Source organism: Cucumis sativus, chromosome 1 (assembly GCF_000004075.3).
Source record: "Cucumis sativus cultivar 9930 chromosome 1, Cucumber_9930_V3, whole genome shotgun sequence".
Taxonomy (NCBI): Eukaryota; Viridiplantae; Streptophyta; class Magnoliopsida; order Cucurbitales; family Cucurbitaceae; genus Cucumis; species Cucumis sativus.
In genome coordinates, this window is record NC_026655.2 from 10580297 (window position 1) to 10596892 (window position 16596).

Sequence of the window (16596 nt, forward strand, 5' to 3'; positions counted from 1 at the left end):
ATAGAGTTTTAGGATTGATTGTAGAAAAGTTGAGATTTAGGATAAATTGGAGGTGAAATGACGAAAATACCCTCTTTTAATTTTAATTCACATTTGCTCTTCTCTTCTTTTCCAACCCCTCTCTCTCTCTCTTCAATGTCATTCACCTGAAGAAAAAAAACAGAATTGCGAACGCAGCCTTCTTCTCCTCTCCTCATAGATTACGTAAAGGGAAAAAAAAAAGAAGAATCCTTCTCTTGCAGTCTCATAGATTACGTAAAGAAAAAAAGAAGCATTTCTCCTCCTTCTCATAGATTATGTAAAGGAAAAAGAAAAAAGAAAAACTCATTTGCGATTCTTCTCCTCTCTCAAAAGTTTGTCAACTTTCCGCTTTACTCCGGTGTCGTTCATCATCTACTCCGGCGAACATCTCACGCATTGTGGTTTGTTTTAATTTTTAAATCCGAATCTGAATTGTGTTGTGTTATATGTATATATATTTTTGCATCTTAAATGTATAAATCAAATATTATTTTTTATTGTTTCAAGTTGATTTAGGGTTGATTTAAGGTTGCTTTATAGATGTTTCAAATGATGTTAGCAATTTATCATTATTATTATTTTATCTCGCAAACATCTGGTAGACATCTCGCAAACATCTCGCAGACATCTTGCAGGTTCTTAAATTGAAATGTTTAATCTGAAATGAATTGATTTAGGGTGACTTTTAGCTATTGTTTTTTGTATCTCGCAATATCCTAAACATTTTGTAGCTGTCAAGATCGTAAACATGTAGGGTGTGACTATGCACGTTTTATTTAGTATTTACCTACTGTTTTTTAATAAACTTTGTTTATGTGATATGTCAAATGCTAACTTCAAATCATTTTTTGCAGCAATTGAAAAGTATAAGGTGGTTTAAGGATGTCACATATTCCCATGTTAGTGCGTTACGGTGGTATGTGGGATGAGAGGCGAAGAAAATACGAAGGAGGCATGTTAAAAGGCATCGTTGTCAGTAAAGAAATAACACATAAAGATTTACAGGCAGAATTATATGACCTTGCAGAAGTTGACCCTTCAAAGTTCGACGTAATGATAAGATGCATATATGAGATAAAAGTGGAACACGAAGCTCCTACATTTGAGTTAAGCAATGACCGTGATTTGAAGTTTTATCTTCTTAGTGAAAATCCATTAAAGGTCCCTTTATACGTCTCATTTGAGCCTAAAAGTAATCAAAGCAAAAAAGTGTTAAGCAAAGATTACAATTCAGTATCTGGCAGCAACCAAGCTCATAACTTAAACCCTCATCCTCCAATTGTAATGGATACATTAAATGAGAATGAAGTCCATGTTCGTGAAGTTGAAGTTGGCTTGTGTGATAACGTGATAGGGACCACTTCGGCTATATGGGAATCATATGAGTCATATGATTCGAAAGATGAGACTTTTACATGGGAGCCAGTAGAGATGAATAGTGAATCATTTGACATCCCACAACATAGAGATGGTCCTACAAAAGATTGCAAAGGAAAATCTAAAGTTCGTTACAGCTCTTCTAGCCAAAAGTTGAAGACAGACATGAATGATTGGTCCGAAGAAAGCTCTACAAGTGAGGAGTTTGATGTAGGACAAATATTTTTTTCCAAAAAAGATTTGTCAATGAGATTAAGTGTCTTGGCAATGAAAAAAAATTTTCAGTTTGTAGTAAAAAAGTCTACAAAAGAGGTTCTCTTTGTTAGATGCATTGACAACAAGTGTGGTTGGAGACTGCGAGCGATGAGATTGAAGGATTCAAATATATTTAAGATTAAAAAGTATGTCAAAGTTCATTCGTGTTCTCTTGACGTTTTGAATCGTGACCATAGGCAAGCAAAATCTTGGGTTGTTGGAGAATTAATAAAGTCAAAGTTCAAGGGAGTCGGTCGTCTATACAAACCGCGTGATATCATAGAAGACATGAGGCAAGACTATGGCATAAATATGAGTTATGAAAAAGCATGGCGCGCTAGAGAAAATGCGTATGAACGAGTGCGCGGGTGTCCTGAAGAGTCATATAATCTATTGCTTAGATATGGTGAAGCTCTCAAACTTGCAAATGTAGGTACAATATTTCACATGGAACTTGAAGATAATCGTTTCTTCAAATATCTTTTTATGGCTGTTGGTCCATGTGTTCGAGGATTCTTAAACTGCATTAGACCGGTTATAGTCATGGATGGAACATTCCTTAAGAACAAATATCGGGGTCAGTTGATAGTTGCTGTTTGCTTGGATGGTAACAATCAAATTTATCCTCTTGCCTTTGGAGTGGTGGACAGAGAAACAGATGCTTCAATACAGTGGTTCTTAGAGAAATTGAAAGGTGCAATAGGAGAGGTGCCTAATCTAGGCTTCGTGACAGATCGAAAAACATGTTTTTCTAAGTGTATTGCATCGGTTTTTCCCTCCGCATTCCATGGACTTTGTGTCCAACACTTGACTCAAAATTTGAATGATAAATACAAGAATGACACTATAGCTACTTTGTTTTACAATGCATCTAGAACATACCGTGAATCAACGTTCTCAGAAGCGTGGAGAAGTATTCTTGCATTTCCTAATGATTCAGGAAAATATTTAAACGATGTTGGAATAACACGTTGGTCTCGTTTTCACTGTCCAGGAAGACGATATAATATGATGACAACAAATATAGCAGAGTCCATGAATTCTATACTGAAAGAACCTAGAGATTTGCCTATTGCTTCATTCCTTGAACATGTTCGAGCTTTGCTACAACGTTGGTTTTGGGAGCGTCGAGAAGAAGGCATTAAAGTGACGTCTACATTGACTAAATGGGCAGAGTTAGTTCTACAAAAGAAACAAGAACGAGCTTTGACAATGAAAGTCAACCCAATTGATTGTTACCAATTCCATGTTAAAGATTTAGATAAAGAGGAGGTCATAAATCTTCATACTCAAGAGTGCACTTGTAAGGAGTTTCAAGCTGAGCAACTACCATGCGCACATGCCATTGCTGTTGCACGGGATCGCAATATAAATGTTTATAGCTTATGTGCTAACTATTACACTAATGAATGTTTGTTGGCAGCATATTCGGAGGCCGTCTACCCAGTTGGGAATCAGTCGGAATGGAAGACAACCGAAGAATATGTACATATGACTGTCTTACCTCCGAAAGTAGTCAAAAGAGTTGGTCGACCGAAGAAAAAGAGGATTCCAAGTGTCGGTGAAGCACCAAAATTGCATAAATGTGGTCGATGTAAAGAAACAGGCCACAATAGATTAACGTGTACCAATCCAATTTCATACATCCAGAAGTCGAGCATACAAGATTAGTACCCGTCTTGGTACGTAGTAATAGTTTTATACTTGCTTGGTTTGTGCTTGCGTTGTTTGCATGATCACGATGTAAAAAAGGTTCATTTTTTTAATGCAGGTGGAAGATGCTTATAAAATTGTGTCCTGTGTTGTTTGCAAGATCACTAAAGTCATCTCACTGACAATTCTAAGTTGAAGACTTTTCTTCTGCAACTTCAAGACTTTCCTTCTCTTTTTTTTTTATCCTACAGTGAACTGTTTATAGAATATTTACTCCTTTGGCATTTCAAGCTTTTTGAGAAAGACTTGAAATCCTATTATGACAATATTGTGTGCTTTAGAACTCAATAAATGCTCTCCTTTTGCTACTGCAGTATTAATGATGCAAATCTTGCTGATTACTTTTAGTTTTTACATTCATCTTCAAGGTTCAGCCTCTGTTAGTTTTTACAAGGTTCAGCCCTTGCTGATTACTTAAAGGTTCAGCCCTTGCTGCATTTGAAGCCTCTTGCTGATTACTTAAAGTGTGCAGTAGTAATAAATGCAAAGCTTTTGCTACTTTTAGTTTTTACAAGGTTCAGCCTCTTCAAGCATATGAACCACCATTTGCATGAAGGGCCTTGTAGATGGAATCTTAGTCGTGCAGCGAAGTGCGATCCTTACCACTTTGACTGCGTTCTCCACTTTGATATGCTGGGATCTACCATCTCTTTCAGATTACCTTTTAGATATCTCATTCTGCTTTCCTGTTGTTTTCCTGGCAGTTGTCTTAGAAAATGGGCTTCTTTTATGTTGGTACTTCCATTAGAACAACTCCAAAGCTGCAAAGAATAATGTTTGAACAATCCATGAGAAGTAAATAATATTGTGTGCTTTAGAACTCAATAACTGCTCTCCTTTTGCTACTGCAGTAGTAATGATTCAAATCTTCAAGCATATGAACCACCTCTTCAAGCATAGTAATCTCAAGCATAGTAATCTCAATGCAGTAGTAATGAGTTGACTCTGAAAGTTCAGGTAGTAGCAAGACTGAGCTAATTTTAAGTAATGTATAAAGCCGGCTGGTTAACAGCAAAGGTACAGAACAAGACACAGATCAAAATGCTGCTATTGGTAATGAGGATCAATTGTTCGTACATAAGATGTTTTTATAATGAAAACCTGCTACGTGAGGCTATATATAAATCAGTTCCGCAGCCACCATAAACCTCTGCTCCACCACCGGTAACACATCAAGAATGTCTATATAAAAGTTCTGCACACTTTACAATTTTTCACCTGCATTGTTGTACATTATATAAAAGTTCTGCACACTTTACAATTTTCCAAGATAATGAAATAAAAATTGCATACCAAAAAACAAAAATGGTCTTCATTCCATTATATAAAACTATTTATGTACATAGTTTGGAACATATACAATTCCTTCGAAAGTTGAAACTGAAAGTCAATACATGGGATTGTTGGTCCATAATTGAAATGCCAATTGTTTTCTAAAATATGACATGTTTTCTTGACATAATGTAGCTACATCTAAACCAGAAGCTTCATATTCGAAATACTTAATTGTAAATACACCACAATCACTATTGTTGCGTTGAAGTGGAATGGAGTCGACAATGACAAGTGGCCAAGGTTCCTTGTGTGTTGATGATCCGCCTCTCCTAACAAAGAATCCAGTAGCATCGAGCAAATTTGGCACCATCTCTTGAATTGGCTCTAATATGCTTCTCATATCTTCGGCACTCGTCAGCGACGGAAGCGAATCCCATACCTTAACTTGACAACGTACCAAGTCCAAGCATAATAGAATCCAATGATTGCCATGGATATTGAATGGAGAGTAAATGTAATCAACATTCACCCAAGGATCTTGACAGTCTTGTTTTGATCCGACAACATAGTCAACCAACCGATACTCCTCCTTCCAGTGAAATGGTCGATTCTCTTTAATACATTCTTGGTATTCAGGCCACTTCGCAACTAATAGTCGCTGGAAGGAAAAAAAACACACATGCATGTATACAATGAGACAATAAGACAAATATCAAAAGCAAACTCAGTACATAAAGTATGGTTGCGAGTACAAACCATGAATAGTGTGTCTACAGTTGTGAAGTTTTGAGCAGTAGGTATCATGGCTGTCTTAATGTTGAAGCGAATGAGAAGAAACAGTGCATCCAAATGCTAATAGAAACAAAATAAAGCATTTAATTCGGTTATGCGATCAAACCAACTTCTTGAAGGTACTAAGTGCTCTAAAACTGTAAATAAGAAATAATGAGAAAAGTTCTAACCTCATCCGCCAACCACCGACGACACATGAACAAGTCTCTGAAAAACTCCTTCGATTTTTTCCCGTGAAAAGTTTCACGCACCTCATCTTTCGTACGCTTGTCTGTGATCCAAGCTCTGAGTCGATCTAAATGGGCGTCAGGTATTTTGTGCATAGGATCATAGACGGATGGTTGAGACTGAGAGGTGGTGGTGATTGATTTTGTAGTCCGTTTATCTAAAGCTGTGAAGGGGGTTGACAAGTATACACTTGCACGCTTGCTACGTGCGGGCCGAACATGTGGTCGTTCAGTGGATAATGGTTCTATTTCCATGACGTCTGAATCAAAATAAGTAAGACTTTTTACTCCAATTTCCTCGTTCAAATCGTCAACGACGTCTACTGGCTCCTCCGAATGAATATGAACCTTCTTATCCAACTCATCCATTGTGTCATCCTCCGTGCGGTTTGCTTCGACACCCTATGGAAGGTCAAAATGCATTACTAAGGATAAAGCATTAGTAAGGATGATTTTCACCCCACTACAGAACTTTGATTCCTAACCTGCTTTTGACGTTCAACATGTTTCACCCCATCACTTGTGTCATCCTCCTTGGGCATCCTCAACCAAGAAGGTGTACCGGGTGTGTCAACATCTTCGGTCTGGGCATCATGACCTTCAACTCCCGTGCAGTCTCCTTCTTCACCCTTTGGAAATGTCAAAATGTATTGGTAACGTTAAACAAACTTTGAAAATGTTAAACAAACTTTGATTCCTAACCTTTTTTTGAACTTCAAGGTGTTTCAATATAGTCGACAGCATTGATTTTAGGCTTTCACGTTCATTCTCGAGAACCGCTACTCGATATTTGAGTTTTCGAACAACTTCTTTCATCTTAGACTTCCACTTCTTCTTTTTCTTACTCTTTTTGCAGTCATTGTCATCATTACTAGCTTCTCCTGGTCGTTTTGAATCACCATTCTTCTCAGAAACGGTGTTATATGGATGAGTTTTCTCAACAAGTTCCCCTGAAGACATTCTTAGATGCTCCTCCTCTTCAGGCATCATCTCAATTACCACGTTAATTAAGAACTACAAAGTGGAAATGTAGTTAGTTAGTCAAAACATAAAGGAACAAAGTCATGCATTCGGTAAGTTACTGTTTGTTGATACTTACCATTGGTGAGTCAAACACCTGCCTCTGTAGGACATGAGACTTCGGCGATAGTTCGCACACCCACCTCAGCATTCGTGGTATTGCATCGTTGCTTACTTTATGTACACCACATTCAGTGATGGTTGGTATAGACTCATATGCCCAAACCTATTCCATGTTCAACAAAACAAGTTTAGCAAGTGTCCCAAGATATATGTATATATAAATATGTGCATAGGAAGTAAAGTAACATACCTGTAACGCCTGCGGAAATCCCATGACAGTATATTTTGTCTTAGTTGATTTATTCTTTCCCTTGGCATGTTGCATGTCCAAGGCTCGTTTTAAGGCAGAAAGTGTACGTCCAAAAACCAACCCTCCCCAATCGTAATTGTTAAATGTGGTCCAATCATCTGCAATCCTAAATAAAGTTCGGTCCACTTTCGTCCGCCTATCTTTTCCTAACAATGACATCTCTATAAAGTAAACTAGAGCTAATTTAACTATGTCATCGTCATCGTCATCCCCCTCGTATTCCACAAATGTGTCCTCTAAGTCACTTATATAAATACACTTTTTTTGTTCGAAGAACTTCTCCAACAACCTACTATTCCCAACCAAATCAATAGGCTCTGGTTGAGAACTCCATAGACCCGTCATCATATTAAATTCTCTCCTTCCAAAACTGCACACGACTTCTCCTATCTTGAAACTTATGTGATCAACCCTTTCATCTTCCACCTCTCTTAACAATAAGTAGTGGATGAGCGGCCCATTAAAGATTATATTCAGATCCAAAAAGTGGCCGAACTTTGTATTTCTAAATAAGGTTAATTGATCCGGTTTCAATTTAGCCTTTATTGTACGTGTACTGTTTTCTAAATGTGCTAAACTACTTACTATAGACTGAAAATGATGAGCAGGGTCAATCTTGTACATGGGACCGTTAGTTGATGTCGAAGCCATACTGAGACCTGCATAAAAAAAAAAAACTAATTAAATATAATTGCATAAGAGACTTACTTAACATGGATGCACTAGCATCTTGGGACTTCTACTCAAAATTTTGGAAGGTGAGAGATAGGTGCTGATAGGTGAGAGATGATGAAAAACTTCAAGGCAAAGTTGCTAAGTCTAATAGAATTGCTAACCCTATAGCCTTAACACCTAGTAGACTAGCTAAACATGCATTCTAAACCGTTTAGGAAGTTTACACTCTTATATTGGGACTTCTACTCAAAATTTTGGAAGGTGAGAGATAGGTGCTGATAGGTGAGAGATGATGGAAAACTTCAAGGCAAAGTTGCTAAGTCTAATACAATTGCTAACCCTATAGCCTTAACACCTAGTAGACTAGCTAAACATGCATTCTAAACCGTTTAGGAAGTTTACACTCTTATATTGGGACTTCTACTCAAAATTTTGGAAGGTGAGAGATAGGTGCTGATAGGTGAGAGATGATGGAAAACTTCAAGGCAAAGTTGCTAAGTCTAATACAATTGCTAACCCTATAGCCTTAACACCTAGAAGACTAGCTAAACATGCATTCTAAACGGTTTAGGAAGTTAACACTCTTATATTGGGACTTCTACTCAAAATTTTGGAAGGTGAGAGATAGGTGCTGATAGGTGAGAGATGATGGAAAACTTCAAGGCAAAGTTGCTAAGTCTAATACAATTGCTAACCCTATAGCCTTAACACCTAGTAGACTAGCTAAACATGCATTCTAAACCGTTTAGGAAGTTTACACTCTTATATTGGGACTTCTACTCAAAATTTTGGAAGGTGAGAGATAGGTGCTGATAGGTGAGAGATGATGGAAAACTTCAAGGCAAAGTTGCTAAGTCTAATACAATTGCTAACCCTATAGCCTTAACACCTAGTAGACTAGCTAAACATGCATTCTAAACCGTTTAGGAAGTTTACACTCTTATATTGGGACTTCTACTCAAAATTTTGGAAGGTGAGAGATAGGTGCTGATAGGTGAGAGATGATGGAAAACTTCAAGGCAAAGTTGCTAAGTCTAATACAATTGCTAACCCTATAGCCTTAACACCTAGTAGACTAGCTAAACATGCATTCTAAACGGTTTAGGAAGTTTACACTCTTATATTGGGACTTCTACTCAAAATTTTGGAAGGTGAGAGATAGGTGCTGATAGGTGAGAGATGATGGAAAACTTCAAGGCAAAGTTGCTAAGTCTAATACAATTGCTAACCCTATAGCCTTAACACCTAGTAGACTAGCTAAACATGCATTCTAAACGGTTTAGGAAGTTAACACTCTTATATTGGGACTTTCTACTCAAAATTTTGGAAGGTGAGAGATAGGTGCTGATAGGTGAGAGATGATGGAAAACTTCAAGGCAAAGGAAATGGTCTTTCAACAATGCAGCTTATGATAATGTCTTTAGAATACAATATTTAGAATGCATGTTTGAGCACATATCTATTGTACTGGTAACTTTGCAGAGTTTATATGGGATACCAAATATATGTTCGAATTCAAGTTCTAAACTCCAAGGTATGTTTTTTCTATTATTACAGTACATTGCAAAGGAAATGGTTTTTTCTTCCTAAAAACAGAATGGCTCCCACGGTTCTCTATGTCTGTGTGCATATGACATGCATTTCTTCTCCAAAATGTGCCAAAAACAAAAAACTCACATCTTAACAGACAACTTAAACAAACAAGATGGAATACTGTAATAATAAATAAGCTACAACAGACTAACTCTAAAAAAAAAACTGAGATTTTATTACTCACTTGACTTCAAAGATGATGGATACGGCACTGCCAATGTAGAGGAGTGGATAAGAAATGGAGAGGTCCGGTGAAAACAAACCTGAAATCGAAATGGATGGAAGTGGAGAAGCGTCCGCCGGAGATGAAGTCGAAATGGAGACCCGTGCAGAAGAAATGGAGACGTTCGGTGAACAAGTTGAAATCGGAAAATATAGCGGAGAGTCGTGAAGAAGAAATGGATGGAAGTGGAGAAGAAATGGACGGAAGAGAAAAACGTTCACCGGAGGCGGGAGAGAGTTGAAGAGGGTAACTGCAGACGCGGGAGAGTTCAAATGCGAGTTTACGTTTTTCTTTTGAACGGCCTTCTGTCTTCGGGTTGAAGAAAAAGGAAAAAGAAGAAAAGAGGAAGGAAAATAAAAGAGGGTATTTTCGTCATTTCACCTCCAATTTATCCTAAATCTCAACTTTTCTACAATCAATCCTAAAACTCTATTTCTACCCCATTTTTGGCCTATTTTTGTCAATTCCCCAAATATTTTTAAAAATTTTACAGTTTACGCACCTCTATATATATATATTTAACTTTAAATCTATTTTGTTAATTATTTAGACTTTGTCTTGTTTTTGTTTTTAAAAATTAAGTTGTTTTATCCTAATTTTTTATAACGAGAATTAAACAAAATGATTGTGAATCGTTAAAAAAAAACTAAAGCTAACGAACAAAATAGGTTAATTTAGTTTTTGGTAAAGAGATGATCATTAAAATTGTTCTCTAAATCTCTTATAATAATTACTTTTCATCAAATTTGACTTAGTTTGTTGGGGAGTGAGAATGAGTATTACACACTTTGATTTTAAAGAGTCCAAAAGTTAGGAAACCGACTTTAATGAATGATTTACCTCCCTTTACCCTACAAAGGAATCTTTGAAACATTTTCTTAAAAATTTGTGGAGGAGAAAGAGTGTATATGTGGAGATGTAGTAACGTGAAATTAAGAGGTGTGACACAAAATAATCCAACTTTAGGAGGCTAACTTTAGGTTAGGGAAAACAAGGAGAGGACGAGGTCAAACAATTAGTTGTTTCCCACTTTTTCATCAACTGCTTGAGAGTACTTGATTTATGAAAGGGATGTATAAAATGGCTATCACTATTTATTACCAAATACATAAATCTAGTTGTCAAACCCCCCCAATGTATATAGCACATAATAACTCATATCCACCTATTAACGATGGCAAGATTTACCGTTCCCATCTCCATGGTTTTGTCTAGGGTTTAAAATTTTTTCATGAATTGAGAAGTACTTATGTATGGTACAATATCCTATTATTAAGTTGAGGTTAATGCACAAAAATTTCCAAATTTAATCGTGCATTTTTAAATATGATAAAACACATTTCTTATTAGAAAAATAACTAATATTTTAATATTAAACAATAGAATTACTGGTTGGTGCTTTAAACATACTACAAAAAGGAAATAAAGCTCGAAATTGATGGAAATGATCAAAGTTGTGAAAAGTCAAAATGGTGACATTTGATTTTAAATAGTCAAACTTTGATCGGCATTTAACTTTGATTGACCTTAAATTTTGACCAGCCTTATACTCAAATATGATTTGAGTTTTGAAAAAGTGAATATGGTTCATGCTCAAAAGGTCGAAATTAGTTAAGACGGAAAAAATGGTAAAAGTCAAAATGCATTTTGACTTGAAAAACCAAAGTTTGACTTTGATTTAAATGTTAAATTATCGTATTGCCCTTAGACTAAGTTAGTGGAAAAATGTAACATTTTGTTGGATAATTTCATTAATACTTATTGGGATAAGTGACTTCATGAGATGAAGACACCTAGCCCACTAATGTTAGTGGAATGCTAGGTGATGAGATTTGGCAAGCAAATTGCATGCAATGAAAAGTGGCTTCATGAGATGAAGACACCTACCTAACTCACTAATAGTTAGTGGAATATTAGGTTTTGAGATTTGAGAAGCTCATTACAGGCATGTTTATTGAATGTAATTTGCTTATAAATATGCTTTATTTCAAATTAGTAAAAGATTAATGGTAATTTTTGTAATTTGGAATTGCAAAAATAAATTCTTTTTTTCTCTCCATAATCTCAAACCTAAGTTATTCCTCAAAATTCCATCACTCTCTCTATTTTCTCCATCTTACAGGTTCCACAATTCGGTTCTATGTCCAGAGAATAGAGGGTCAACACTAGTGACGATCCCAACTTCAAGTTCATGAGGAGATTACGAGTGATGGAAAACTTCAAAGGTGAATTTTTCTTTTAACCCTTATTTGTATTAATTAGGGTAGTTTTGATGCATGTTAATTTCTAAATAGTTTAGATGCATTTAGAGTAAAATTTGTTCCTTTTTCTGTTGTGCATTTCTTGCTTTTCATTAGCCTTGTCAGTCCTCTTCAAAGAAGACTTGTGGCCTAAATTCCACAAGAATCACTAAGGAAGTTTATAACGACTTGTAATTGAGCGATCAAAGAGCTTACTAAGATCATATTGAAATGAAAAGAGGGTATGTAAAACACATTTTTTAATAGCAAATTAGAAGTAACTTGAATGTTTTCACTGTATTCAACTTAGAATTGTGATAATTGATTCGATAGAGAAACACTAGTATCTTGATAATTGAGTCCATGAAGTGCAGGTTCACTTTGTGAGGAGGTTGGAAACAAGAACTAAACTCGTATAATCGGAGTGATGAAGGTACTAGAGATTAGCAAACTACTCAAGAATCGACGTGTTTGTGGAGATTGAGATTGTTGTCGAGGAATGTTTATTTGAGGTTTTGAATGGTATTAGGATGGTATTAAGCCTTTATATAGACAATGATAATCCTAATAGGAAGAAACAAATTACTTGAGCATGAGGTTTTAACTAATTGTAATAGAAATAATACATGAATCATTAACTAACTGATCAAGATATTTCATTCATAATAATGTTGTAAGACATGAACCCAACACACATGACTATCTAAATATTCCTTAAAATTCTTATGAATTTTTTTGTCAAATAAGCTAAGCTTTATTATCTAAAGATGTTGAATACATACAATAATTTAAGTATAAGAAGATTTCAACTACCTTAACTAGTAGAAAACATACGAACTCTTACCAATTATAGATTACTATTATTATAGCAATAGTTACAAAAACATCATTAAACCACATAATAGAGAATGAGTAGACAACCATTATTAACTATAAGCACTTACACTTATCCATGAGTTTTCAGGTGATACAAACTAATCTCTGACACACCACATTTATTGTAATACTTAGCCATATATATATGCTCCTCAAACATACAATATATAATTAATCCTCAAGGAATGCCTATGATAGGAAGCACAGGGATGTAGTAGCTTGTGGGTGGGAAGCCCCACTCAGGCGGCAAAGGGAAATCAAAGGTTTTTGAATCTTCAACAGACTCCTTCTTTATGGCTTTGCAGTTTCTACTGATTTCTTTGCATGTTGAGAACTTGAGAGCAGTGGCAATTGTGAAGAACTTGGAGTTGGTTTCTTTGATGATAGTAGAAACCATCTCTTTCCTTGAAGCAAAGAGCTGGTGAGAACCTCCAAGGAGCTTGGCTATGCACTTGGGAGAAGAAGGAGCTGCTTCGGAGGCCATGTTGGATGGAAGCGAAGTTTCGAATGATCCATCGGCTTTGGTTATTGCTATTGTTAAGTTTTTTGCTCTCTCACACTTCACCATGATCAAGTTTCCTAAATTATGAGGAAATGAATGCAATCATAGGTAGAGTAGTTTAGTATTGTTTTTCTTTCTAGTAATTATTTCTCTTATAATTTTCTCCTAAAAGTACTCATTTCTTTTTAAATATGCCTTTCCCAAACCATTTGAAACACTTCTAAATATTTATTTTAAATAAGTTCTTTTTTATGAATTGAGTAAATTTTATTTTTAAACTTTCTATTTTTTATTTATATTTATATGTTACTCTAGCTTGTTATTTACTTTTTTTTATATATTTATATTTTACTTTAATGTTTTTTTATTCTTGGATATCTATACCATAATTTTAAATTTTAAATTTTCAATATTTAGATTGAAAAATTGTATTAGATGAAAAAAAATTAAAAAATAGTTTATAACATAATTTTTTTTTTTTTTGCATATTGCAAATATGACAAATGTAACAAGCTAAGTAATTAGATATATCAAACGGTTATATATCAAAGGACTATTAGAGGACTATCCGCTTTTAAATTTCCTACTTTTGTTTACTAAAATATTAATTTAGGTTCACTTTTGATATTTTACAACACAACATTTACCTAATAATATTGAGTTGGATTTTAGTCAACATGTGAGATAAATGACTTGTAGAAGATTAGCAACATATGAATAATGAAAACGATTATATTATATACTTATTAACATTTGTATCCAGACTTATATGTACTCAATAATGTAAATGTTTTATAACTATTTTTATATTTGAATTCATTTACATTACATACAGTGTATGCATAAATTATAAAACTATCAAATTAGAGAAAATGTTAGAACACATGAATGTATGAAACGAGAAACAAACAATTCAAATACATTTGTATTTTTTTTTCTTTTTCTTTTTTGAACAACAAAAACACATGAATGGTTACCAGACATATTTCTGTTACTAATTCACCAAAAAAAATAAGAAACAAGGAACAAAGAACGAAAAACGAGAAATGAAAAATAATATCGTTATTAGACGAGCCCTAGGTGAAGCACTTGTTTAACCAAAAACGTGTCACAAAGAAAATCAATTAAATAGTGTTTCTATAAAAGAAAACGATATCTCTCATCCATATGTTTTTAGAACTTCACACCATGACACACTTTTTGTCACCGAACAATAAAAGATAATGACAAATATCAATTAACACCCTAAACTGTAGGATTGTATTCAGTTTAGACTATCAACTAATAATGATATCAATTTAAACATCGAGCATCTTTGCAGTTGTATCAATTTAAAATTTTGAACTTTCACAATTATATTAAATTAAACCTTGAACTTACATAAATTAACTTTACAAGTGTATCCAAATAAAACATAATATAATGGATGATTTAATTTGATACTATCACGTAAGTTCGGAATTTAAAATGATATACTTATAAAAGTTCGAGATTAATTGATACAATTATTTGTTTGAGGTCTAAATGAATACAAATTTTAAAATTCATGATTTAAATTGATATAACTATTAGTTAAGCGTCTATAGTTTTAGGTTTGGGATGTAAGTTGATATTTCTCGTGCAAATAAAATACACCCTCACAATTGTCACGAACAACAGTTTTAAAATTGTACGATGAACACAACTATTTCCTTTTTGAGAACAAAGGAAACACCTTTGAGGACATTTAATTAACATTTTTAACAAACATTGTTAAATCTGACTACAATAATTTTGACTTTAGAGAGTAGCTGAAATGTTTATATTAAGTGAAGCACTTGCTATATAAGCACATCCAAAGGAAATTAATTAAAAATGTTTCTTCTAAGAAAACTGTATTCCTTATTTTCATATTAAAATGTTCAAAACCACTTGTGTTGTCATTAAAAGATAGAATGCACCATTAATTGTGACACACACTTTTAACCACTTTTAAATTCTAAATCAAACACCACTAGTTCTTTCTTTTTTAAAAAATAAAAATTAAATTTAAGAAACACCCAAAATCATTCATAAACATTTTTAAATAAAACAATACTACAAAAAAATAGGTTTAGATATGACAGTGTAAAAAGGATATTACTACTTTTGGTGACTCTTGTTTTAGTCTTGTAACAAATAAGTGTATATAGATAATTCGTGAAAGAAAATGTTAGAATTGGTTGTTTTATGAATTTTGAATTTAATCAACAATAATCATTTGGATTATGTTTAATTTAGAAAATAAATTATTTTGAAAAAAAAAAACTCAAAAATAATTTTTAAGGTATATTTTAAATAATACCTTATAAATAATTTTTAAGAAAAAGATTTTAAACAAAAATGAGTTTGAAAAATATATTTTTTTCTTTAGACCCTTAGGTGATGGTCGTAATGGTAACATTTTAGATGAAAATTTATTATTGTCAATAAATAGTTTGAAAGCTGACTATTTCTGTCAAATAAACATACCTTGACAGCAAAAATCTGACCACAAAAGAACTCTCGTAAAACTTTAAAAACTCTACCATGACAGTGAAAATCTTACCCAAAAAGTTTGACTTTTCTTAAAAACTCCATTTGCTATCATTCAGGAGTCAGCGAAAGTTCAATTTGTTGCAGTGAAAACATCTCTTTTTCAAGATAAAGAAAACGAATATTGACCTAAATTTCATATATGATTACAAGTAAAAACCATCGTGGAGAGAGAGAGAAGAACAAATGCATAAACAACAAAATCAGAGGATTATGGTATTAACCTGAGAAGTCATAGTTGGATTGACAATCAAGGCAAGAAATCTTTGCCTTCAAAGTGTTGCATTGTGCACGTTGAGTTGATGCAATTAGAACTATAAACATGAAAAAGGGGGAAATGAAAAGCTTAAGAGAAGCCATAAAGAACGTATAGATTTTATCAAACTTTCAAGGACATCCGAGATGAAGATGAAGATAAAGCAGCATATGCAGCCCTATAAATGAAGCATAAAAGTTTAGGTTAAAAATAACAAATTAATGCAAAGAGTCCTATGGCCTCATTAGTAGGCGTGGTATAAATATTGCATTTTTGTTTAACTACAAACCTAACCAACTTTCCAATGTGGTATGAGACAAATTCACCTTCACATGAAAGTTGCAATTAATAATTATATGGTTAGTAGGTATATCGATTTTTTTTTCACCAACTCCATAACAAAACTGTTGAAAATATTTACAAATAAAATAAAATTTTATTGTCTATCAATAATGGATGATAAATATTGTTAAACGTCTATTGTGCCTATCAACAATGAATGATAATAATCTATCAATTTTTTCATTGTCTATAACTAACAAGCAAGGAATCTTTTCGTATATTTATAAATATATTGATTCATTAGAAGCGATTCTAATTTTCTTTTACACATTAAGTCCAACTC

General features: G+C 33.9%; 3 protein-coding genes across 3 annotated transcripts; 1 reads left to right on the forward strand and 2 right to left on the reverse strand.

Moving 5' to 3' along the window:
- The first annotated feature begins 268 nt into the window (after positions 1-268).
- Positions 269-3720, forward strand: LOC116401763. The gene is made up of 3 exons (XM_031880276.1): positions 269-422; positions 876-3335; positions 3425-3720. Exon 2 carries the CDS (start codon positions 904-906, stop codon positions 3322-3324), a length of 2421 nt encoding a protein of 806 aa, XP_031736136.1. The 5' UTR covers positions 269-422; positions 876-903; the 3' UTR covers positions 3325-3335; positions 3425-3720.
- Positions 3721-4749: 1029 nt separating this feature from the next.
- Positions 4750-9716, reverse strand: LOC116401765. Its single transcript, XM_031880277.1, has 9 exons — positions 9585-9716; positions 7639-7712; positions 6994-7002; positions 6760-6906; positions 6363-6674; positions 6146-6289; positions 5604-6062; positions 5398-5493; positions 4750-5299 (listed from the first exon to the last, which is right to left on the reverse strand). Exons 2-9 carry the CDS (start codon positions 7702-7704, stop codon positions 4754-4756), a joined length of 1779 nt encoding a protein of 592 aa, XP_031736137.1. The 5' UTR covers positions 7705-7712; positions 9585-9716; the 3' UTR covers positions 4750-4753.
- Positions 9717-12622: 2906 nt separating this feature from the next.
- LOC101207654 lies at positions 12623-16169 on the reverse strand. Its single transcript, XM_004139445.3, has 2 exons — positions 15940-16169; positions 12623-13239 (listed from the first exon to the last, which is right to left on the reverse strand). The coding sequence occupies exons 1-2, from the start codon at positions 16073-16075 to the stop codon at positions 12839-12841; spliced, it is 537 nt and encodes a 178-aa protein (XP_004139493.1). The 5' UTR covers positions 16076-16169; the 3' UTR covers positions 12623-12838.
- Between the last annotated feature and the right edge of the window lie 427 nt (positions 16170-16596).

Coding starts and splice junctions, on each gene's coding strand:
- LOC116401763 (XM_031880276.1), top strand. CDS start 904: ATGTCACATATTCCCATGTTAGTGCGTTACGGTGGTATGTGGGATGAG.
- LOC116401765 (XM_031880277.1), bottom strand. CDS start 7,704: ATGGCTTCGACATCAACTAACGGTCCCATGTACAAGATTGACCCTGCT. Junction 6,290..6,362: donor ACCTTGAAGTTCAAAAAAAG/GTTAGGAATCAA, acceptor ACATTTCCAAAG/GGTGAAGAAGGAGACTGCAC. Junction 6,063..6,145: donor ATGTTGAACGTCAAAAGCAG/GTTAGGAATCAA, acceptor GACCTTCCATAG/GGTGTCGAAGCAAACCGCAC.
- LOC101207654 (XM_004139445.3), bottom strand. CDS start 16,075: ATGGCTTCTCTTAAGCTTTTCATTTCCCCCTTTTTCATGTTTATAGTT. Junction 13,240..15,939: donor ATCCAACTATGACTTCTCAG/GTTAATACCATA, acceptor CTCATAATTTAG/GAAACTTGATCATGGTGAAG.